The following is a 19558-nucleotide window of genomic DNA, read 5'->3' on the forward strand; positions in this document are numbered from 1 at the left end:
AAAAGCTTTAGATTGATATAAAAATTGGTCAAATATACATTCAACTTATTTTTGGCTTTTGAGAGTGTTTGAAAAAGTTAAAAGTAACTTAAAATAAGTTAAAAATTAAAATAAAACGTAGGAGTCTCCTACTTTTTTCTAACTTAAAAGTTATTTAAGTTTCATTTTTCATTTTTTAAATTAAAACTTACCGTATTTTAATCAATCCAAACAAATTCTAATAGCGACTCCTTTTCATTTAGCTAAGTCGAATAAATTCTTACTAATCAATAAAAAAAACTGACACGCCAATATCTTAAAAAAAAGTTCTAAGAACTTCTAAAACATTGTAAGATTACTGATTATGTAACATTATTTGATCGAATATAAAGTTTAAGAAGGAAAGAACAGTACCCTTTAAAATTTATAATCTAAAGCTTACTCGTTTATAATTGTGTAACTATTAATCATAGAGACATCTTTAATTTTGAGGATAAACTAGAAAAGAATAAATGTTTTAGTTGTTAGATCCTAGCCATATGCCTAAAAGGTCAATTATTTTTTCAATCAAGTGGTTTATCATTATTCATAACCCTGATTAGGCTTCATGATGATCAAATCTTATTATATCTAAGTTTTGTTGGCATTAATCTTTTTATTAGGGGAAGAAGACAAAAAAAATTATTTTTTTTTAATGAAAAAAGTAAGTTAAGGAAGATGATTGGCATTTGCAAGAGTGCACTAAAGAGGTGATGATGATGATGAAAGTTTAAAGAGGCAATGAATATACAGTGGGGGTAATTGAAATAGCATGTGGTATGCCACTATTTGGTATAGGAAGCACAAAGGTATGGAGGACATACTTTTACACACTTTTAACATCTTTATGGGGTTTTGGGGCACTTGCTGCTTCCCACTTCACCCTTTTTAAAAAAAAAATCACTTCTTTTCACAATCAAAATAAAGAAAAGAGTGAGACCCATCCACACCCCTGCCAGCTTGGCTGCTAAGGCAAACCAATAGGTGTGGGGGGAGAAGTGAGAGATCAGATAGTTAGCGACGATCAGTGACAGATTCAGAATTTACGATTTATAAGTGAATTTTTACTACATAAAATTATGTTGCGTACTGCAAATACTGAATTCAGATGAATTTTGAGTCGTGATGATGTATTCGCTTCTAGATTGAGGGGGGAAGAACTTTTGTGAGTTAGAAGGGAGAATATAGGTTTTTGTTATGAAATGTCACCTCTAAAATTTCAAACTTGTAAGCTGAGATTTTAAGCCATCTTTTAGAGGACAATTATCATCATTTTACAACTTTTATAAAGTTGCATGCCCTGTATAAGATTCCCCACTCACATTGCCTTGATATTATTATTCTTTATTTTTCTTTAATTATTTATTACTTAACAAGTTGTTCAAATTTCATGACTCATGAGCATTGGTCTATATCTTCTTAGAACTTGTGCATGCAGTAAACTTTATTCACAAAATTTTGTTTATACAATGTGAGTTTGCTAATTGCAATATAGTGAAGGCATATCCTCAAAGGTTTTCAAAGTTAATTAGAGGTAGCTGGCTAAGCTACACTTAATTAAACAATTTTTTTTTGAGTAGCTTTGTAGGGAAGGCCTACATGAATATAGGAACAAAGAGTTTGATAGAGTGTTGAGCCAAATTAACGCGTGTGCTGTGTTTATATCCACAACCTCAAACGTAATTTCTAGCGGTAATAAATAAACACATTAATAAAAAGTACTGAAGTTTTTATCGGCATTAGTTATCTGTCATTAGATCTAATTTCGCTAAAGACTTTAGAGATATATACAAAGAATATTAATTACCACTAAAAATACATATATAGCAGCAATTGAACTATCACCTTCAATTAGTTATTGCTAAAGATCAATTTTTATGCAGTTAGAGGAAGAAATAAGTTTCTTGTTACGCGAGTTTGACCGAACTTAATAATTTTAATTTAAATGCTATATTTGTCTTAAACAATTTATTTAGTACATACTTGGCAGTGGGTCCAATTTTACTTTATTTTACTGTTTAAAAAATATAAAATTAGAATCGAAATTGAAATTATAATTGATTATATTTTTAGCAATAAATATTTAAAATAATATTCATACATAAATATTATATTGAAGTATAGTTCATTTTTTTGGTGATAGAAGGGGCATTGGAAGAAAGGAAAGGACAGAGAGGGTAAAAGTCAAACATATTTATATCAAGTCAATATAAATATATCATGTATTTAAATTTATTATTCATTTTAATTCATTAAATTATATAATAATAAAAATTACATTAACTTAATGTAAATATTTAGTGCGAATAAATTTTTTTCTAATTAATTAATTAGTTATGAATAAATTATATTAAATGTTTATACGGTAGTTTGGCAGAAAAATAATAAAGCGGCCGGCACCAACACCACCAATATTGCTTTAAGGGAAGAACCTAAATGTGATGTGACCATTTCACTTCTTTTTTGGAAAATTATGAATTTATATTATTTAATTAGGTATCATAATTATAGATATAGTTCACTATTTTCTACCATATTAATTATGAGGATCGATTTTAAATTGTATAATTAGTTATATTTGTATAATTCATTATATTTTTATAGTTCATAATTAACAATTCTTTATTTGATTTGTATTTGTATATGATGATTTACATTTCTAAATGATGATGATTCCTTTGATTTTTCAGTTTTGTCACTAATACATTCAATCTTTTTATGTATGCATTTTTAAAATTTGTATAAACATATAGTTTTCGTAACTTGTATAATATAATTTATATAATGTAATTTGTATAATATATTTTGTATAATTATTTGAAGTTTATATGTTTATGTTTGTATCGATGCGTTGTTTTAAGTTTTATTATATTTGTATAATTTTAGACGTTATATTATTCAATTATACAAAAATACTGAACTATACAAACGTAGCTGTGAGTTATACAAATGAGATGTCTGTCATATATACACCTCTCTCGTTCGCCTCTCTCCTCTCTCTCCCAATCTCAATTGTCATATATACAAATGCATATGTATATCTAACCCGATGTCCGATATACATATAAAATTCACCTCTCTCCCACTCTGCCCTCTCTCGCTTGCCTCTCCCATTCTCGCTCGCCTCTCCCAATCCCACTCGCCGTATATACAATACATATGTATAATATACAATTATCTAGCTGATATACATATACAATTCACCTCTCTCCCACTTTTTATCCTCTCTCTCTCATTCTCGCTCGTCTCTCTCCTCCTTATAACATATAACTACGAGTCGTAATTAGGCTGTTTTTAAGTGACTATATACAAAAGTTCCTCTTCTTTTTTCATATGTAAAAATTTTCTAATATTTTCACCAATATATTTTTCATGCCTATGAATTAGCATAGATTTGTTACCTTATTAGGGTGGTTAAAAGTTTAAAGCAAAGCATAACGTTTTTTGCTTGTATTTATTTATGTAGAGAGTTTTTAATTTTAAATATAATGTTGCTATGATATTTTTATTTTGCTAAAAAAAGAGAGTATTTTCACCAATGTTTGAATGTGTCGTTGAGGTATGAACCAGAAAAAGAAAAACTATTTTGATCTCGTAACAAATTTACCTATTTATAAAATTTAAAATCAAAACAAACCAAACGCGTCACTTTGCTTTCCGGTGTTTATTGATGTGGAACATAAACGGGCCCTGAGCTCAAAAATACGAAATTGGGCCTTCAATTTAATCTGTTAAAAAAGGACTCACGGGATCTTTGGGCTTTATATAACTCCCTGAAGCCCAAATGTTTCGATCCATTTCTAGATTACAGTTACATTTAATATCAAATACTTTTATAGATTTATTTGATAAATAAAATGGGCAACTTTCACATATAGCAAACAAAAAAATCATATTTGTATGCTATATCAAAGTTTGCATAATTACGCTCCATAGCAAACATAAAACTGTGTAATTCGCTATACATATACAATTGTATAATTCGCTGGCCTAAATTGTATGATTCGCTGGCCTTTTTCGCTGCAATTGTATAATTCGCTATCCTATTTCACTGCGATTGTATAATGCATAATTATTGAATTCGCTGTCTATTTCGCTGCGATATTTTTATAAAATTTGTTTTGCATACAGTTGAATCAAAAATTTAAAATGTATGTATATTGCATAATTATAAGTGTATAGCAAGAAGATATATGTTTTTCTCTCGCTTTATACAAAAACAGAAACACGATATATACACTTCTGTTGTATAAAGCTAGAGAAAATTGTATTTCACTGCAATTGTATAATTCGCAATTGTATAATTCGTCGGCCTTTTTCTCTGCAATATTTGAAGTAAAATGTTTGTAAATTGTATAATTAAGTGTATAACACGGAGATATATATTTTTGCATGTATATATACAATTTTCTCTCGCTTTATACAAACAGAAACAGAATTTATACACTTCTGTGTATAAAGCAAGAAAGGCGAGCGAGAATGGAGAGTGGCTAGCGAGATTTTTGGGAGAGAGATGCCTGACAAACTTTAGCTAACGTTTGCTATGAAGCACAACTAAATCAAACCCTAGCTACTCTATTTATTTTAGGTTATTAGTTTGCTATTATATACAATTTTTCCAAATAAAATTACGTTTTAACTATCAATCATGAATATTTGATTATGCCTAAAAAATTAAGTTAATAACTTAAAAGGTCACTCAACTTTTAAAAAATATCTAGCAAAGTCATTAAACTTTATTTGTATCATTAAAATCACTCAACTTAAGTGCGTATATCAATAAAATCGCTCAATTTAGACATTTATATCAATAAAGTCACTCAACTAAATTTATCATTAAAAAACAAAATATCTTTCTTTTTTTAAAGATATCTTATTACAATTAAAATAATAAATAAATCACTTAAAATTCCTATTTTATTACGTGTTATAAATAAAATAATAAAAGATTTCATTTGGTGTACTACTAGTGCTTATGCCGAACTTGCACCGGTAGTTTAATCAATTTCGATAATTCATTGATAAATTACTACTACTTCAATCGACGGTAACCACACTTGTTGTGAGGGTTTAATCAAATTTTTTTTTGTGTGAATCTCTTTTTTTAATTGTTTTAAAAATAAACAAATGTGAGGTTCCATGTATGGATGGCAGTTTAGATAATTTTAGGTTCAAAGTTTGATAAATTTTTCTTTTATTTTGAATTTTTATTTTTTTCATAATGAATTAGTAATTTCGAGTCATGTATTTAATAGATTAATCATGAACATAATTAAAAAATAATTTATTTGTGGTGCAAATTGTTTTTAATAAGAAATTGATTAAGTGATTTTATTGATATAAAGAATTAAGTTAGAATGATATTATTAATACCAAAATAAAGTTTAGTGACTTATTTCAAATGCTGAGTGACCTTTTAAAATGTAAACTCTAAAAAATTCATAGCAACAGGGTTCAGCCAACCTAAAAAAAATAACCTTACAGACTATGAACATTAGTTAAATGATAACTTAGATTAGTAATAACTAATTTTAAATATAATATTTTATGTACTAATATAATATTATTCAAAAACTAATAAAGGATTTAATAAAAGATTAAATTCAATAAAATTAAACTAATAATATAACCAACTGTTTCACGTGTGACATTTTCCAAGGGACAAGAACACCCATCTTAATATTTTATCGACTCATCACAAACAGAACAAGCTGGCAAAAAAACAAACTACGTGTCACCATCGAAGGATGTGGTGTTCTCTTAATTAAAAGTTTTATTTTAGCTATTATTTTTTTCATAGGAAGTGTTACCTTTTTATAGAGTTCAATATGACGTGAATATAAATTAATCGAGCTTTAAAATAAATATTTAAAAAAAAAACTACGTGTCTGGCCTTGTTTCATATTCCATGTTTTTTCTTTTTCTTTTGTCCATTCAAAGTCTTCTCTCACTTTTTTCCATACATATCCTGCAAAGAACCTTCATACTTTATTCTACTTTTAAAAATATTTGTTTGCATAGTCCATAGACATCTTTAGCTAATTTATAACATTTGTCAAACTATACTTTTGTCACATCATATTTTTTACTCCTTTTGAACACTTTGTTCCTCACGCCCAAACTTTACACCGCACTAATAATACTTGTACAAGTAAAATGTTATGGTAGGGGTAGGTTGGGAAGAGGGATTAGATAAATAATACAAGTATTAATCAACTTTGATACTATTTATCTAAAAATTTCTCTTCAATACTACTGGCTATAGTACATAATTAACCATGTCATTAGTAATAATACCAAAATTAATCCTAGTCTAATATATTCTATTCAATGTTGTTTTCTCTAATACACCCTATTCATTTAATAAAACAAACTATATATTCTGAATTTATTAATATATCATATTCAATATTATTCTTATACGCTCGTTAATTGTCTCACCTTATCTATTCTCACCGTAAAGGATGGGAATATTTGTCAAATTTCTAGCACTGTTAACACTTTTTGGTAAACATCTTAATTAACAGATAAGCTAAAGATCAAAGGAGATTTAAAAAGATGTTTAAGTCTGCTTTAATTACTCTTTTAAATGTGGTTGTTGATCAAGAAAGGAGTAGTACAGTGAGCTAACTTGGAATCTAATCTTGATATGGAGACAAACAAAATGCCATAGTACTATTTAATATCTATAGGAGAATTTTCTTTCCACGTCAAGAAAAACTCTATAAATCAAGATAGTTATTATTCAAAATTATATCAATTTTCAAGATCGAAACTATCAATCACTCGGCCATCTCTCCGAAAGACTATTTTTATTTACTCCTTCTATAACAAAAAAAAAATATCACCACTAGATTTATTCCAAGTACAAAGTACCCTTGTTGAAATCATGTAAAAGAAGACAAAAAAATGAAAAATTTTGGCTTAAGAAAATATTCCCAGAATTTACTTTTCTTAAAGTCTGATAAAAAGCAAAAATTCCCAAAAGTAATTTTGACTAACATCAAGAAGAAATTATGTCCCTTCATTTGATACAGTAAAAGTTATTTCTTGGATTCCCCCCCTTAAACCATTTGACACTTACAAGACTCACTCTTTGCAAATTGAGTTTAAAGATTCAATCTTTTCTCTCTTGTGAGTACACAAAAACAATAACAATATTCTTGATTAGTAATGTCTTTTTCAAGTGGAAGATCAACAGGACAATCTTATAATGGGATTGTTAGAAGGATGGTGAGTCTTCCTCGTAGTATAATGGGAGGATTTTCGAGAGTAATGGATCAAGGATTGGACTTAATGAGAATGGGAGGAAGAAGAAATCATCAAGAACAATTACCTCATCCTAATTTTCCTTATCAACACCCTTATGAATTCCCTTTTCAAGATTCATTTGATTTTCCTCCTTCAGTGGTCCAAGAAGAATGGGCATTTTTGAACAATTTTGAGCAAGAATATGGAACTCAACATCCATTTTTCTATGCTTGTAAGTTTATGGATGCACTAAAGATAGCAAAGGATGAGCATAAGTTCTTGTTTGTGTACTTTCACTCTCCACACCACCCTTTTACCCCTTCTTTCTGCAGTGAGACTTTGTGTTGTGATCTTGTGGTGCAGTTTCTTGATGCAAATTATGTTTGTTGGGGTGCACTTGCTGATAGAGGAGAGGGTTTGCAGATGGCTACAAGTCTAAGGGCTTCAAGTTTCCCTTTTTGTGCCCTTGTAGTTCCTGCTCCTGGAGATAGCATAGCTGTGCTGCAACAGGTTAACTAGAGTGTTATTTTCAATTTCAGTTCATTTTTTGTTGTATTGTCCTCCTATTTGTGTATAACTCCAAGACGGTAAGAGTTGTTGTCGTGTGACTCAGAGGTCATAGGTTCGAAATATAGAAACAAACCTTGTGAGGATATGTGTAATAGACCCCACATGGTCCAACCATTTCCCCAAATCCTATACATAGCGGGAGCTTAATGTATCTAACAACCAAAAATAAAACAGAAGAATAGAAATTTCCCCTGCTTCAGTATTGATGAAATGACTTAGAATTTAGATATCTATCTATAACAAGACTCAACTAGAATTTAGGCAAAGCGCACCAAGGGTGTGACCTAGTGGTCAATGAGTAGATTAGGTACTATGAGATGTTAGGTTCAATTTCCAAGACAATAAACTAGGTGATTTCTTTCTATCTATTTTAGCCTTGATTGACAAAGTTACCTAGTTGTTGTTGCTGGTGGGAGGCGTTAGGTATCTTGTGAAACTAGTCGAGATCTCCGTAAACTAGCCATGAACGCCACCATTATCAAAGAAAACATTTTTTGTGAAGTAGGTAATGTACTTTAGATGGTACTTACACTTTTTTCTCCTCACATACTTTGAATAGTTGGAAGGTCCAGTTTCTCCAGCTGAATTAGTGGAGATACTACAAAGAACAATGGAAGAACAAGGATTGGCTTTTGGCAGTGGAAGGGTCAGAGAACAAGAAAATTTAAGGGCGGATCGTCGACTAAGGGAAGAACAAGATGTAGCTTACATTGCATCTCTTCAGATTGATGAGGTCCATTTCTGTTTATTATATTACTAGCTCTACATGTCTTCTTATCGAGAGAAAACTCGATATCAAACCAACTTCCTTCACTTCTTTTCAGGAGAAAGAAAAACTCAAGAACATAATGCCCTCGCAGCGTAATTCAAAACCAGAACATGTTCCAAATAAATCAAATCAAGAGAAACCTAAACCGAATCCAACACAGATCCAATCCAGTAAGCAAAAAGAAGCTACTTCTACCATAGCAACTACGCAAAATCCGCCACTATCCCAATCTAGCAAGAAAAAAGATTCTATCTTTGCCAAAGTAACTATGCAAAATCCTAATCAATCCCATTCTAGTATGAAGAAAGAGTCCACCAATGCGACTGCAGGAAAAAATACTCAAATGACTCAGGTAATAGCACAGTACTCTCATCTCTTGGTGTTGCATATGAGTTATATATATGGGTAGCGTAAATTACATGATTGTTAACTTAGAATAAATGTCAAGTAACATGTCAGTGTATATAACTTAAAATCCGTGACATACTGATGATTGGTATACTCAACTTTCTTGATGAATTCGTGCAGATTGCAATTCGATTTCCAAATGGTGAGAGGAGGGAGCAGAGCTTCTCATCGACAGACAAGATTCAAGCAATATTTAGGTACGTCGATTCACTAGGATTGCCTGGAGTTGGAAATTACAGACTGATATCAAACTTTCCAAGGAAAGTGTATGGTGTGGATCAAATGGGAGTAACACTCAAAGATGCAGGCCTTCATCCCAAAGCAAGTCTCTTCTTAGAGCTTCTTTGAAGTTACAATTAATCGTCATAGAGTCGAAATATTTGGTATCATACTCTGTAGCAAAGCGTATATGACATTATACGTGCAAATTATACATTACTATCTTGATGTATGTATTGCAGCAGCCCTAAGATTTATGTAAGGATAAGTTTTTTTTTTTTTTTTGGGTTTGGTGTTCGGAAGCTTACATTGGAGGGCTGACTAAACTTGGATCACGCACTATTCAGGGCTTGAACCCGAAACCTCTAATTAAGGGTGAAACACTGACCAGTGCACCACAATCCATGTTGGTATGTAAGGATAGGTTCAATGCTAAGAGCTATAATGATTTATCTGATACTCTATAGTTTAATACATATTTGTTTCGATAGTATTTCATTAATTTTCTTACGTAAATAATTTCAATGATAAAATCATTACTCATGCATTTCAGAGCTAAGCGAGAAACTCATGAAGCTTAATTTTAAATTTTTAATTATAGACCAATGTTGATTTAAATGATTTCTATCGCCAAAGAGCGTAGTGTAAGTGCAGTTAGATGTGTCAAATAGGCGGGATTGAAATTAAAGATATTAAAATGGTTTGAAACTAAAAATTGTTTGGGTCATGATACCACTATCACCGAAGGATGTAGTGCAGTTGGGGGTGTCAAATGAGCGGGGGTTAAAATTAAAGATATTAAAAGTATTGGTTTGAAATAGAAAACATGTTGGGTAATGATATGCAGGAGTTTACTTTGAGTTCAAATGAATAAGATCAAATGGGTTAAAAATTGAGTTAGGTCATGACCCGTTCAATTTGACTAGCTAAATTTCAATAATTTTAATACATTGTACTTTTATAACCATAATTTGAATTTCAAAAAAAAATAATTGCAAATTGATAGGTAAATCCTAGAAGATGCAAAAAGATAGTGATCCATACAATAATGGAAAGGAGTTTGATATACCCCTCAACTTTGTTATTTGGAGCTCATATACTTTTGTTATAAAAGTGACTTATATATGCCCTTACCGTTATACAAACGACTCACATATGCCTCTGCTATTACAAAATGACTTACATATACTCTTCATTTAACGGAAGTTAAAAAATTAGTTTTAAATTTATATTTGTTACTTCTAATTTTTTTTAAAAAATTATTTAGGGGTATATATGATTCTTCTATCAAAGTTCAAGGTATATTTTAAATTTTTTCATACATAAATTATTTTTTGACTTCTTTTATTATAATTATTTGAGTTTCTTATTCTATTTTTTTTCTTTCATTTCTTAGTTTTAAAAAGAATTAAACTATTTTTTCTGTGTATTGTACAATAAGTTTTACAAGAATATTAGTGAAACATAAATAAATTTGATTATCAAAATATAAATTAGTCATTGAAACAAAAAAAAAGTCAAAAAAAATATGTTTGACGAGAATTAAATTTACTCATATGAAATTATATTTTTTAGAAAATAATAAAAATAATTTAGATTAAAATAATTTTTTTTCATTTCCATTAGAGGAAAAGAGTATATGTGAGTCATTTGTTTACAAGCAGAGGCATATATGAGACATTTTGATAACAAGGGGTATAGCTGAGGGTATATCAGACGTTTTTCCCTACAATTAATGTAGAACTAAATTACATCAATGCAAATCAATAATCTTAAAACATATTGGAATTAGAGATTAAATTAGATTCAATTAAAAATTCTTTTAAATTAATTAATATTTAAATAGATTAAAATTGAACACAGTTCTAATTATCTCGAGTTCAATCCATAAAATTTTGAATACATTGAACAATTTACCTACCTTTGAACTCATTTTGACAACCTAAAGAATGGTTTACTTAAAGAAACTACAGGAAGGTTTGTACCCTCTATCAATGTCTTAAAAATTCATATTCCATAAGGCTTAAAAGGCATCCATAAAAAAAAAATCACAAAAATTCTACAACAATAAGTGGAATTCACTTCACGAATTAAAATTAATATTAAAAAATATAACACTATCCAAAAAATATTAATTATAATAATATTAAGTATCATCAAATTTTAAGATAATTGAATAATCTTTTTTTTTATTCAGAATCAATTGCAAAGCGATTAAGGATATTTTACAAAAAGAAACTAAAATTTTGATTTTCAAATAAATATTTATTTAATTATTTTTTGTAAATCATATAGTATGAGCAGCTTGTTTTGACAAGACAAATCAAAGAATTTTGTGGCTCTAGTCATACTCTACCAGTAGATATTATTTAAGAGATATCTTATTTCATTTCTCAATTATGTTTCAGCTGTAAGTATTTTGCTATAGGTTTTTTCTTTCTTAGTGATATTATGAATATGTATTCTTATATTATTGTTCTGAAGCACCCTATAAAAATTTGGAAAATATTTTATTTGAGCTATCGATAATTCTTTTGTGAATGAAGTTTAATTTTAGGTTTGAAGAATATAAAAATTATATTTGTATATTATAGTTATAGTTAATATAATTACGCTCCTCAACAAACTTTATGACTATAAATTTGTATATCTCGATATGCATATACATAAAAAAAAATTATTTTTGAATCTATTTGTATATTTTGTTATATAAATGAGTTCTGCATTTGTATATTTTGATATACAAATAAGTCCTGCATTTACATATTTCGATTATATTTGAGTTTATTTATATATTTCAATATACAAAGGCAAAAAACATAAAATATTTACTCTGAATTATAACCTCATATTAACTAACACATTTTTGAGCTCCTGTCATCAAATTTGTGGACAATAAACACTATCTACGGAGAAAAATATACTCTTACCAAATAAAGGAAGCTCATAAATAATATTTTAGTATTTTATTTTTTTGGATCAATGAGTAATAGACTAGTGTATCATAATTCATAATTAAATACAAAAATCACATGTGAAAGATGGGTGAGCCAGAATAGGTGGCATCATACATATATAACTGTGTCTCTTTCTATCTATGTAGAAGAAGAAGAAGGGGAATTCAAAAGCGAAGTTGAGAAAATGTCATTCCAGTTGGTTCTTAGACCTCCATTACTAGGTCGTCATCTTGTCAAAGCTACACCGATTGTTGCCACTGGATATAGCAGATTACGTATTCGGAATTGCCTCAATATGGACCCTCACAAATCGCAAAAGGTGTAAGTAGTCTCCCAACCACTAACTTTGATACTTCAATTTATCGGGAATTTGTGTTTCCAGTAAAATCAAATATTATGTTTTGGAGTTGACCTATTATTAGGTTTTTGCAGTCGTTGAATAGAAAGGAGTGATGTGTTGGACTGCATAGATTTCTCTGTTTGTTCTTCAATTAACTATCTACTGAAAATTCGCTCGAGTGCCTGCAGGACAAATCTTTGACATCTTATTCTCAGATTCTAACTGAAGGGATTGATTTCTATGCAATGATTTTCAGTTTTCTATTGATATTTTTAGTGTGTGCTCTTGAACTATTTTATTTTTCATGAAATCTGTGGAAAATTGTTATGAAGTAATTTCAATCCAAAAGGTCATTCTGACTGTGTAATCAAACTTTGCGATTCCATGAATAATTATGGATTCTCCACAACTCAGTTCAAAAAGGAGACTATGTAACTCTGATCATGTTGTACTGAATTTGACTGGAATATGAGATAAACCCCCCCCCCCCCCCTTTTTAAATAAAAATTCTTAGTTGAATACTAGACAATTTGTTAGTTAAATTCCATCTCATGAGACTCAGCATATATGCCCTTCTCACACAAACAATGCTGCGATAAAATCTGATGGTGCCACATTTGTACTTTGCAGTTAGTGTTGGATGTAAAGGAGAGACTTAAAAGGGAATATGCAGATCTCCCTGTTGGAAGAAATGGAAGAGACGATGAGGAGATGATTCTATGGTTCTTGAAGGATCGTAAATTCTCAGTTGATGATGCTGTTTCCAAGCTGCATAAAGCCATTGTAATTATGTTGTTTATGTTACTTGAATCATCACGATAATTTGACTGTCATACTCTGACTTTTTTATTTAAAGGAAAATAAAATGTAGCTTCTCTAATGTTGATTAGCACATCATCATATCTTCACCCATAAGGCATCAGCTATCTTCTTCTTTTTACTCTTCTCTGATTTATTTTCCTCCTTCCATCTGGTTTCTGAAGGTGGAGAGAATAGATTTATTCTTCCTCTGCCTTTCATTGACTTGTCCACACTGTGTCAAAAGAATTTCTCATGAAGTGGCTATATAAAACATGGGACACTGTATTGCTAAGAGCCTAGGATTACTACAAACATTTCATTTCCTCATGGTTATGAGAAGAATGGGAGTATTTTTCCTCCTTCCTGCCAGTAGACTTGTTTTGCTGTGACAATCCTTCATTTCAATTATCATGAAATTACTTAAGAGCTGCATCTGAGCTGAATATTTACAATGCTATAATAGTTACTGTAAGCTTCAAGAGTAAGAAGGGACACTTACAATGATGTATCTCCCAAACTTTCATATCAGAGATGGCGTCATGAATTTGGTGTATCAGACTTGTCAGAAGAGTCAGTTAAAAATAGTGCTGAAACTGGAAAAGCATATGTGCATGACAGTTTTGATGTCAATGGAAGACCAGTCTTGATAGTGGACGCATCAAAGCATTTTCCTCAGGTAACAATGTGACCCTGCTTATCTTAAAACTAGTTTAGTAACACCAGAAATGCTGTATCTTTACCATTTGCTTTTCATTCAGAGAACTAAACTTTGAACCCACCTCTATTTTGACTGATCAGAATTTCTTAGGTCCTACGTGCCTGATTTCATTGTTTAAGTAAAAGCTTGAAGAATTTTTTTAATTTTGTTAACTTGAGTGAGTGAAATTTGAAGTATTAATGATGTAGACAATGAAACATGCATTTGTACTTTCTCCTAGTTAATTCATGCATGAGTGGATTTTGCTATGATGGAACTTCTGAATTTGACCATTAGCTAGATCTGATTCTTTATATTTATTGAAGTACTTTTTCAGAATGCTTCCAATTGTACTAATTGGAAATATAAAACTTATCTAACTACTATAATTTCTTAAGGAGGATAAAGTGTTCATCGAAACTTGTGATTTTGGGTGGAAAAGAAATAGAATGTTTGGAACTAGAGATTTCTTATGAAACAAAATTTTTACCCTGTAGATCCTGTTTAGCTGTTCTAATCTATACACTAAAATTTGGTACCACAGAAGCAGGATCCCGATGAAGATGAGAAGTTATGTGTCTTTCTAATTGAGAAGGCATTGAGTAGACTTCCTGCTGGCAAACAAGATATACTTGGTATATTTGATCTGAGAGGGTTTGGAACAGAGAATGCAGATCTTAAGTTCCTTACTTTTTTGGTAATGTCCTTTGTAGTTGCTCTTTTACATATTTTGCATGGTTTATCTCTCCGTACCTTAGTTCAGGACGATTTTAAGTCGTAAGGTTTTCCACCTTCTATCTCTTTTTTCTTTTGTGGCTAAACTATGCTGATACAATACTTGTTTTATCACCTTTGTCAAGTAAAACTCAACTTTCATGATGCTGATACATCATGAAAAAGTATGCTTGAAAGTTCAGTGTGAGAAACTTAATGGTGTTCCTCATGGTATTTACTTGTATTTTTGTATGTAGCATTTAGCACTTTTCATCAGAATCTTGAACAGTTTAAAATTGCCTGCTGAGTTCCTTTTATTCATTCCAACACAGTTTGATGTATTCTACTACTATTATCCAAGACGAGTGAGTCAGGTTCTTTTTGTTGACGCTCCTTTTGTGTTCAAACCACTGTGGCAGCTTGTCAAACCCATGCTCAAGCAATACGCTTCATTGGTAAGAATTTCCATGCTATATCAGTTAAGGAGTTAAATGACTTCTCACGTGTATTGTTTTGGTTTGAGTTATAAATCTTATATCCAAAAGCCTGTCTTATATCCTCACTATATAGTAAACATAGTCCATTATGATTTTATTCGAAGAACTAGGCAAGTTCTTGAAGTTATTTCCCCTATGCATCAGCTCGTCATGGTTGCTATTTATGCCTGTGTTTATACAGACACACTGAGATAGTATAGTTACTGCCTGTAACCTCACTTGTTATGTCTGCTTTTAGCCATTATACAGTGAGCCTCTAGGTTAAAGCAAGCATAAAATATCCATATGATTTGGCGTCTTTGAAGCAATAGTCCTCAGTTTCTCATAACTTCCATTTCATGATTAGTTATTTATGTCATTCAAACCTTTTATGCTTTGCCATTAATAAATTGGACAACATAAGAAATGACTATATATATCTTGATTACGTAATCTTCATTTTATTTTTGACAGAACAAAAATAGTTCTATATTTTCAGCTGCTGATATCATATTGTCTTACACTTGTATTTGCAATTTCAAAGGTGAGATTTTGCTCAGCAAAAGAGGTCAGGGAGGAGTATTTTACAGAAGAGACACTCCCAGCTAGCTTTAGAAAATGAAGACAAAGAACACTGTTACACCAATGGTTTGATATACCGTAAAAATAGAAAAGACAGGTACTTGATACGTAGAAGCTTGTCCAAGATGACGATGACAAGCTCAATGTTGGAATAGGCTAGTGAAATCTTACTCTAGTCGTTCAAATTTACTTGAATTGAAGACAATCTTTCCTAAATCCCTGTGTTATAGTTACGATCATTTACAACATTAATGATGTATCCAAAAAAAAGCTCATACAATGTATACTTGGTTCGATTCATATATACAATAAAAGTCTCCTTGAAAGTTACTGTTATGAGGCTCCAGTCCCGATGCTCAACCATAAAGCTTGTCACCCTTTAATCCTGTTATGAACCAAGTTTGCTATTGAAGTTGACTAGGGTAGAAGGGCGAGAGTCCATTATTCACCGAGTTTTGAAGTTGTAAACACCGAATTTCTCAGTTTTCCCAAGGGAGAAGGACTACTGCAAATTGAATGACATTTTAAGGTAAGGTACTTGTTTATATCATTTGCTACTAAGCAAAACTATTCTCACTCTCTTAGAGTAATGCTGTTGTTTTTACTCATATGCTCACTTCAGAATGTCATATCACTACCTAATGGTTTTGAGAAATGAGAATACAGGCCATACAGCTCATTTTATGATGAAAAGGCCATCTGGAGATGGTGCTCCTTTATGAAAGAAAATGGCATACAATATTGTATGAGGAGTTATCTTCCAAAACTTCATTTCTCTTGTTTTAATACATAAAATAACATAACAAAAAAAGGTAGTTAAACAATCTTTTCAATCTTGTGGTTTTAAAACTAAAATACGTATAATAATGTATCAAAATGTGTTGATTTCAATTTTCAAATGAACAATGTCAAATGTTGAGATGGTTAGTAAAACATAAAAAAAATTACAGTAGAATAGTGATGAAATATAGAACTTTAGGGGCTAAATCATAAATTCACAAGTTGTGAGACCGAATGATTTTGCAATTAAATCTTAGTTAGGGGGGCCATAGTGAAGTTTCCTTGAAACAAGCAAACAAGTCATTAATATTATCATCAGTTCGTTACTGTTGAAAGGGTAAGCTCTGTTGTAAGGAAATGGAAAAGTCAAGGTTGAAGAATGGTTTAATAATCGTATTTGCAATAACTATTGCGTGTTCAGCGGAATTCTCCAAAGCAATTGAATCACCAGAGTACAGAATAGTGCACTCAGAATCAGATTTTGAAATCAGACATTACAGAGAGTCGGTATGGATGGTGGCACCCGTCAACGAAATATCCTTCGAAAAAGCAACCAGAAATGGTTTTCACAGGTACCCTTTTCCTCATTTTTTTTTCATTTGTTCACTGTTTCTTCTTATTCTTTACTAACCAGTGATTGGAGTTACCCATAGCTTTTCGAAATTAGAGTTGATGGCTTTTTTGCAGGTTTTAACTTATTGGTGATCCCCAATTTGATCTCTAATCTTATAGGCTTTTCCTAAGTCATCATTCGTTATACATAAGCTGCTTACTAGTTTGTAAGCGAGATTTGCATGTACCAAAACAGAATTATATAATCAAGAATACATTTCAATCTTAGGTCTAGCAACCTGTGGTGCGGCCTAGTGATCAATGTAGTCACTACCTTAAGAGAATATAGAGAGTAAATTCAGGAAATATTTTTGGTATAGAAAGTCAAATTCAGGATATTTCAGTTGCGAATTTCCTGTGTGATAGTCGCAGACACCTAGATGAGGGCTGTTGGAGGCAAAAACAGTAGGTGATTTCTTCCCATATGTTAAAATCTGGGTGGTTGGATAGAGTTACCCGAAATATATATTGGTGGGAGATAGCAGGTATCCGTGGGTGGAATAGTTGAGGTGTGTACAAGTTGGTCTTTGACACCGGCTCGAATGGGAGATAGCAGGTATCCGTGGAATTAATTGAGGTGTGTACAAGCTGGTCTTTGACACCAGCTCGAATGGGAGAGAGCAGGTGTTCATGGAATTAGTTAATGCGTGCACAAGATGGTCTGGACACTGGGTCCATGGGAGATAGCAGGTGTTCTTGGAATTAATTGAGGTAGGTACAAGCTGGTCCGGACACAACTGTCTCAAACACAGCAGTTATCAAACAAAGAAATCATGCTTAGATGTAATTTTCTCAACTCTTAGTATAAGAGGCAGTAGACAGAGTTATTTGTGGATTAAGCACCTTTAAAGACTACTAAAGTCTTTTAATGTTGATTTGACTCTTAGGTTCTCTTCGAACGCACTGTCAACTGTGTTCAATGTTCTTTCTTCTATTTCTCAAGCGATTGGGCTGCTACAGCTATTCTAGGTTATATATAACAGTAATGAATGGAAGTTTTGACAATTGGAGATTTAGCAAGGGTCTGTCAAGTCATATAGTTTTTTATGGGGTTGGGACTTTGATCATGGAGGTCTTTTGTGGCTATGGACAACTCTAGATGGTTGGTCATCATTAAGCACTGTGTGTCAGATGTGTCATTCTGAAGTCTGAACTAGTTGCTTAATGTTAAGTGTTAATAAGAAGCTGTTCCTGGCTTACCAGATACATAGACTTCTAGTAAATGCAAGCAGAGGTAGGTTTGTGGCTCTACTAGTGCTGTATGAAGATTCACAGATGTTTCTTTTAGTAGATTAAACTCAGTTTTGGTTGCAAATATGAACAAATACAGTTGAAGCCGTTGAACAGAACAATGCACAAGAAAAATTCCGTCTCTCTTAAATATAAATCAATCAGCTAAGACTCAATCTCAATTGGTATGAATCAGCCATATAAATCCTTTGTTTTGATTCGGCTTACGTATATCTAGGTGAATACGTAGGCACGAACATAGTATTCAGAGAATCTATCATAATTTCACTATTTTTATGTTGTCCAACTACCTATTGCAGCTACCCTACTTTGTCTGAATTTAGGACTGCTTTGGTATAAGCAGAGTTCATGTGTGGATAAATTGAAAGCTTACGTTTATATGTTCGCTCATTGTCGTACAGGTTGTTTCAGTTCATTCAAGGTGCAAATTTAAACTTTTCTCGTATCTATATGACAAAGCCAGTTTTGACTAGCATTGTCCCAGGAGCTGGTCCTCTTCACTCATCGGCATACTTTGTTAAGTTCTACTTGCCTGATAAGTTCCAGGCCGATCCACCTCTTCCCCTTCCGGAGCTAAACCTTCAACCTGATCCATGGACCAGCCATTGCATTGCTGTTAGGAAGTTTTCAGGATTTGCAAGAGACAGCAACATTGTTAAAGAAGCTGAGAAACTGGCTCTGAGCTTGAGTAGATCTCCATGGGCAAACTCCACTGCTTCTACAAGTGAATATGCTTACTCTATAGCGCAGTATAATTCTCCCTTCCGGATTATTGGGCGTGTCAATGAAGTGTGGGTGGATGTCACTGGATCTCGAGCGAATGGTTGCGAATCCAATCCAATTGCTGCATACTGATTATGAGTGTGAGCTTGAAGCTTCTTGGATCGTTGTTTTACATCTCCCGTTATAGAGACCAGAGAGACATTAATGGTTGTTTCTTATGTTCATATATTATCATGTTCGTGTTCTGCAAATTTGGGACTTCATGGAAGTGTGATAAATTCTGTAATTCCCTTGATAAAGAACTTTGACATTACCATGCGTGTTGTTCCTGTACGGCATTTAACTCCACGTTGTTGATAAAAAATATATAAATTTACTAAACAATATAAT

At 31.6% G+C, this 19558-nt stretch overlaps 3 protein-coding genes across 5 annotated transcripts; all 3 read left to right on the plus strand.

The window, feature by feature from the left end:
* The first annotated feature begins 6783 nt into the window (after positions 1–6783).
* LOC101258642 (plant UBX domain-containing protein 10) lies at positions 6784–9728 on the plus strand. Its single transcript, XM_010320697.4, has 4 exons — positions 6784–7779; positions 8399–8572; positions 8664–8960; positions 9137–9728. Exons 1-4 carry the CDS (start codon positions 7192–7194, stop codon positions 9362–9364), a joined length of 1287 nt encoding a protein of 428 aa, XP_010318999.2. The 5' UTR covers positions 6784–7191; the 3' UTR covers positions 9365–9728.
* A 2342-nt stretch (positions 9729–12070) lies between these two features.
* LOC101258354 (uncharacterized) lies at positions 12071–16132 on the plus strand. 3 transcript variants are annotated; one of them, XM_004236184.4, is made up of 6 exons: positions 12071–12511; positions 13163–13315; positions 13863–14009; positions 14575–14727; positions 15077–15199; positions 15765–16132. In XM_004236184.4, the coding sequence occupies exons 1-6, from the start codon at positions 12377–12379 to the stop codon at positions 15840–15842; spliced, it is 789 nt and encodes a 262-aa protein (XP_004236232.1). In that variant the 5' UTR covers positions 12071–12376; the 3' UTR covers positions 15843–16132. The 3 variants fall into 3 exon arrangements, with proteins under 3 accessions (XP_004236232.1, XP_010318998.1, XP_025885842.1); XM_010320696.3 differs by lacking the exon at positions 15077–15199 and having other exon boundaries at positions 12240–12511; XM_026030057.2 differs by lacking the exon at positions 14575–14727 and having other exon boundaries at positions 12240–12511.
* A 153-nt stretch (positions 16133–16285) lies between these two features.
* Positions 16286–19481, plus strand: LOC101258055 (uncharacterized). The gene is made up of 2 exons (XM_004236183.5): positions 16286–17154; positions 18847–19481. Exons 1-2 carry the CDS (start codon positions 16940–16942, stop codon positions 19298–19300), a joined length of 669 nt encoding a protein of 222 aa, XP_004236231.1. The 5' UTR covers positions 16286–16939; the 3' UTR covers positions 19301–19481.
* Positions 19482–19558: the final 77 nt, after the last annotated feature.

This window comes from Solanum lycopersicum, chromosome 3 (assembly GCF_036512215.1).
Source record: "Solanum lycopersicum chromosome 3, SLM_r2.1".
NCBI classification, from domain to species: domain Eukaryota; kingdom Viridiplantae; phylum Streptophyta; class Magnoliopsida; order Solanales; family Solanaceae; genus Solanum; species Solanum lycopersicum.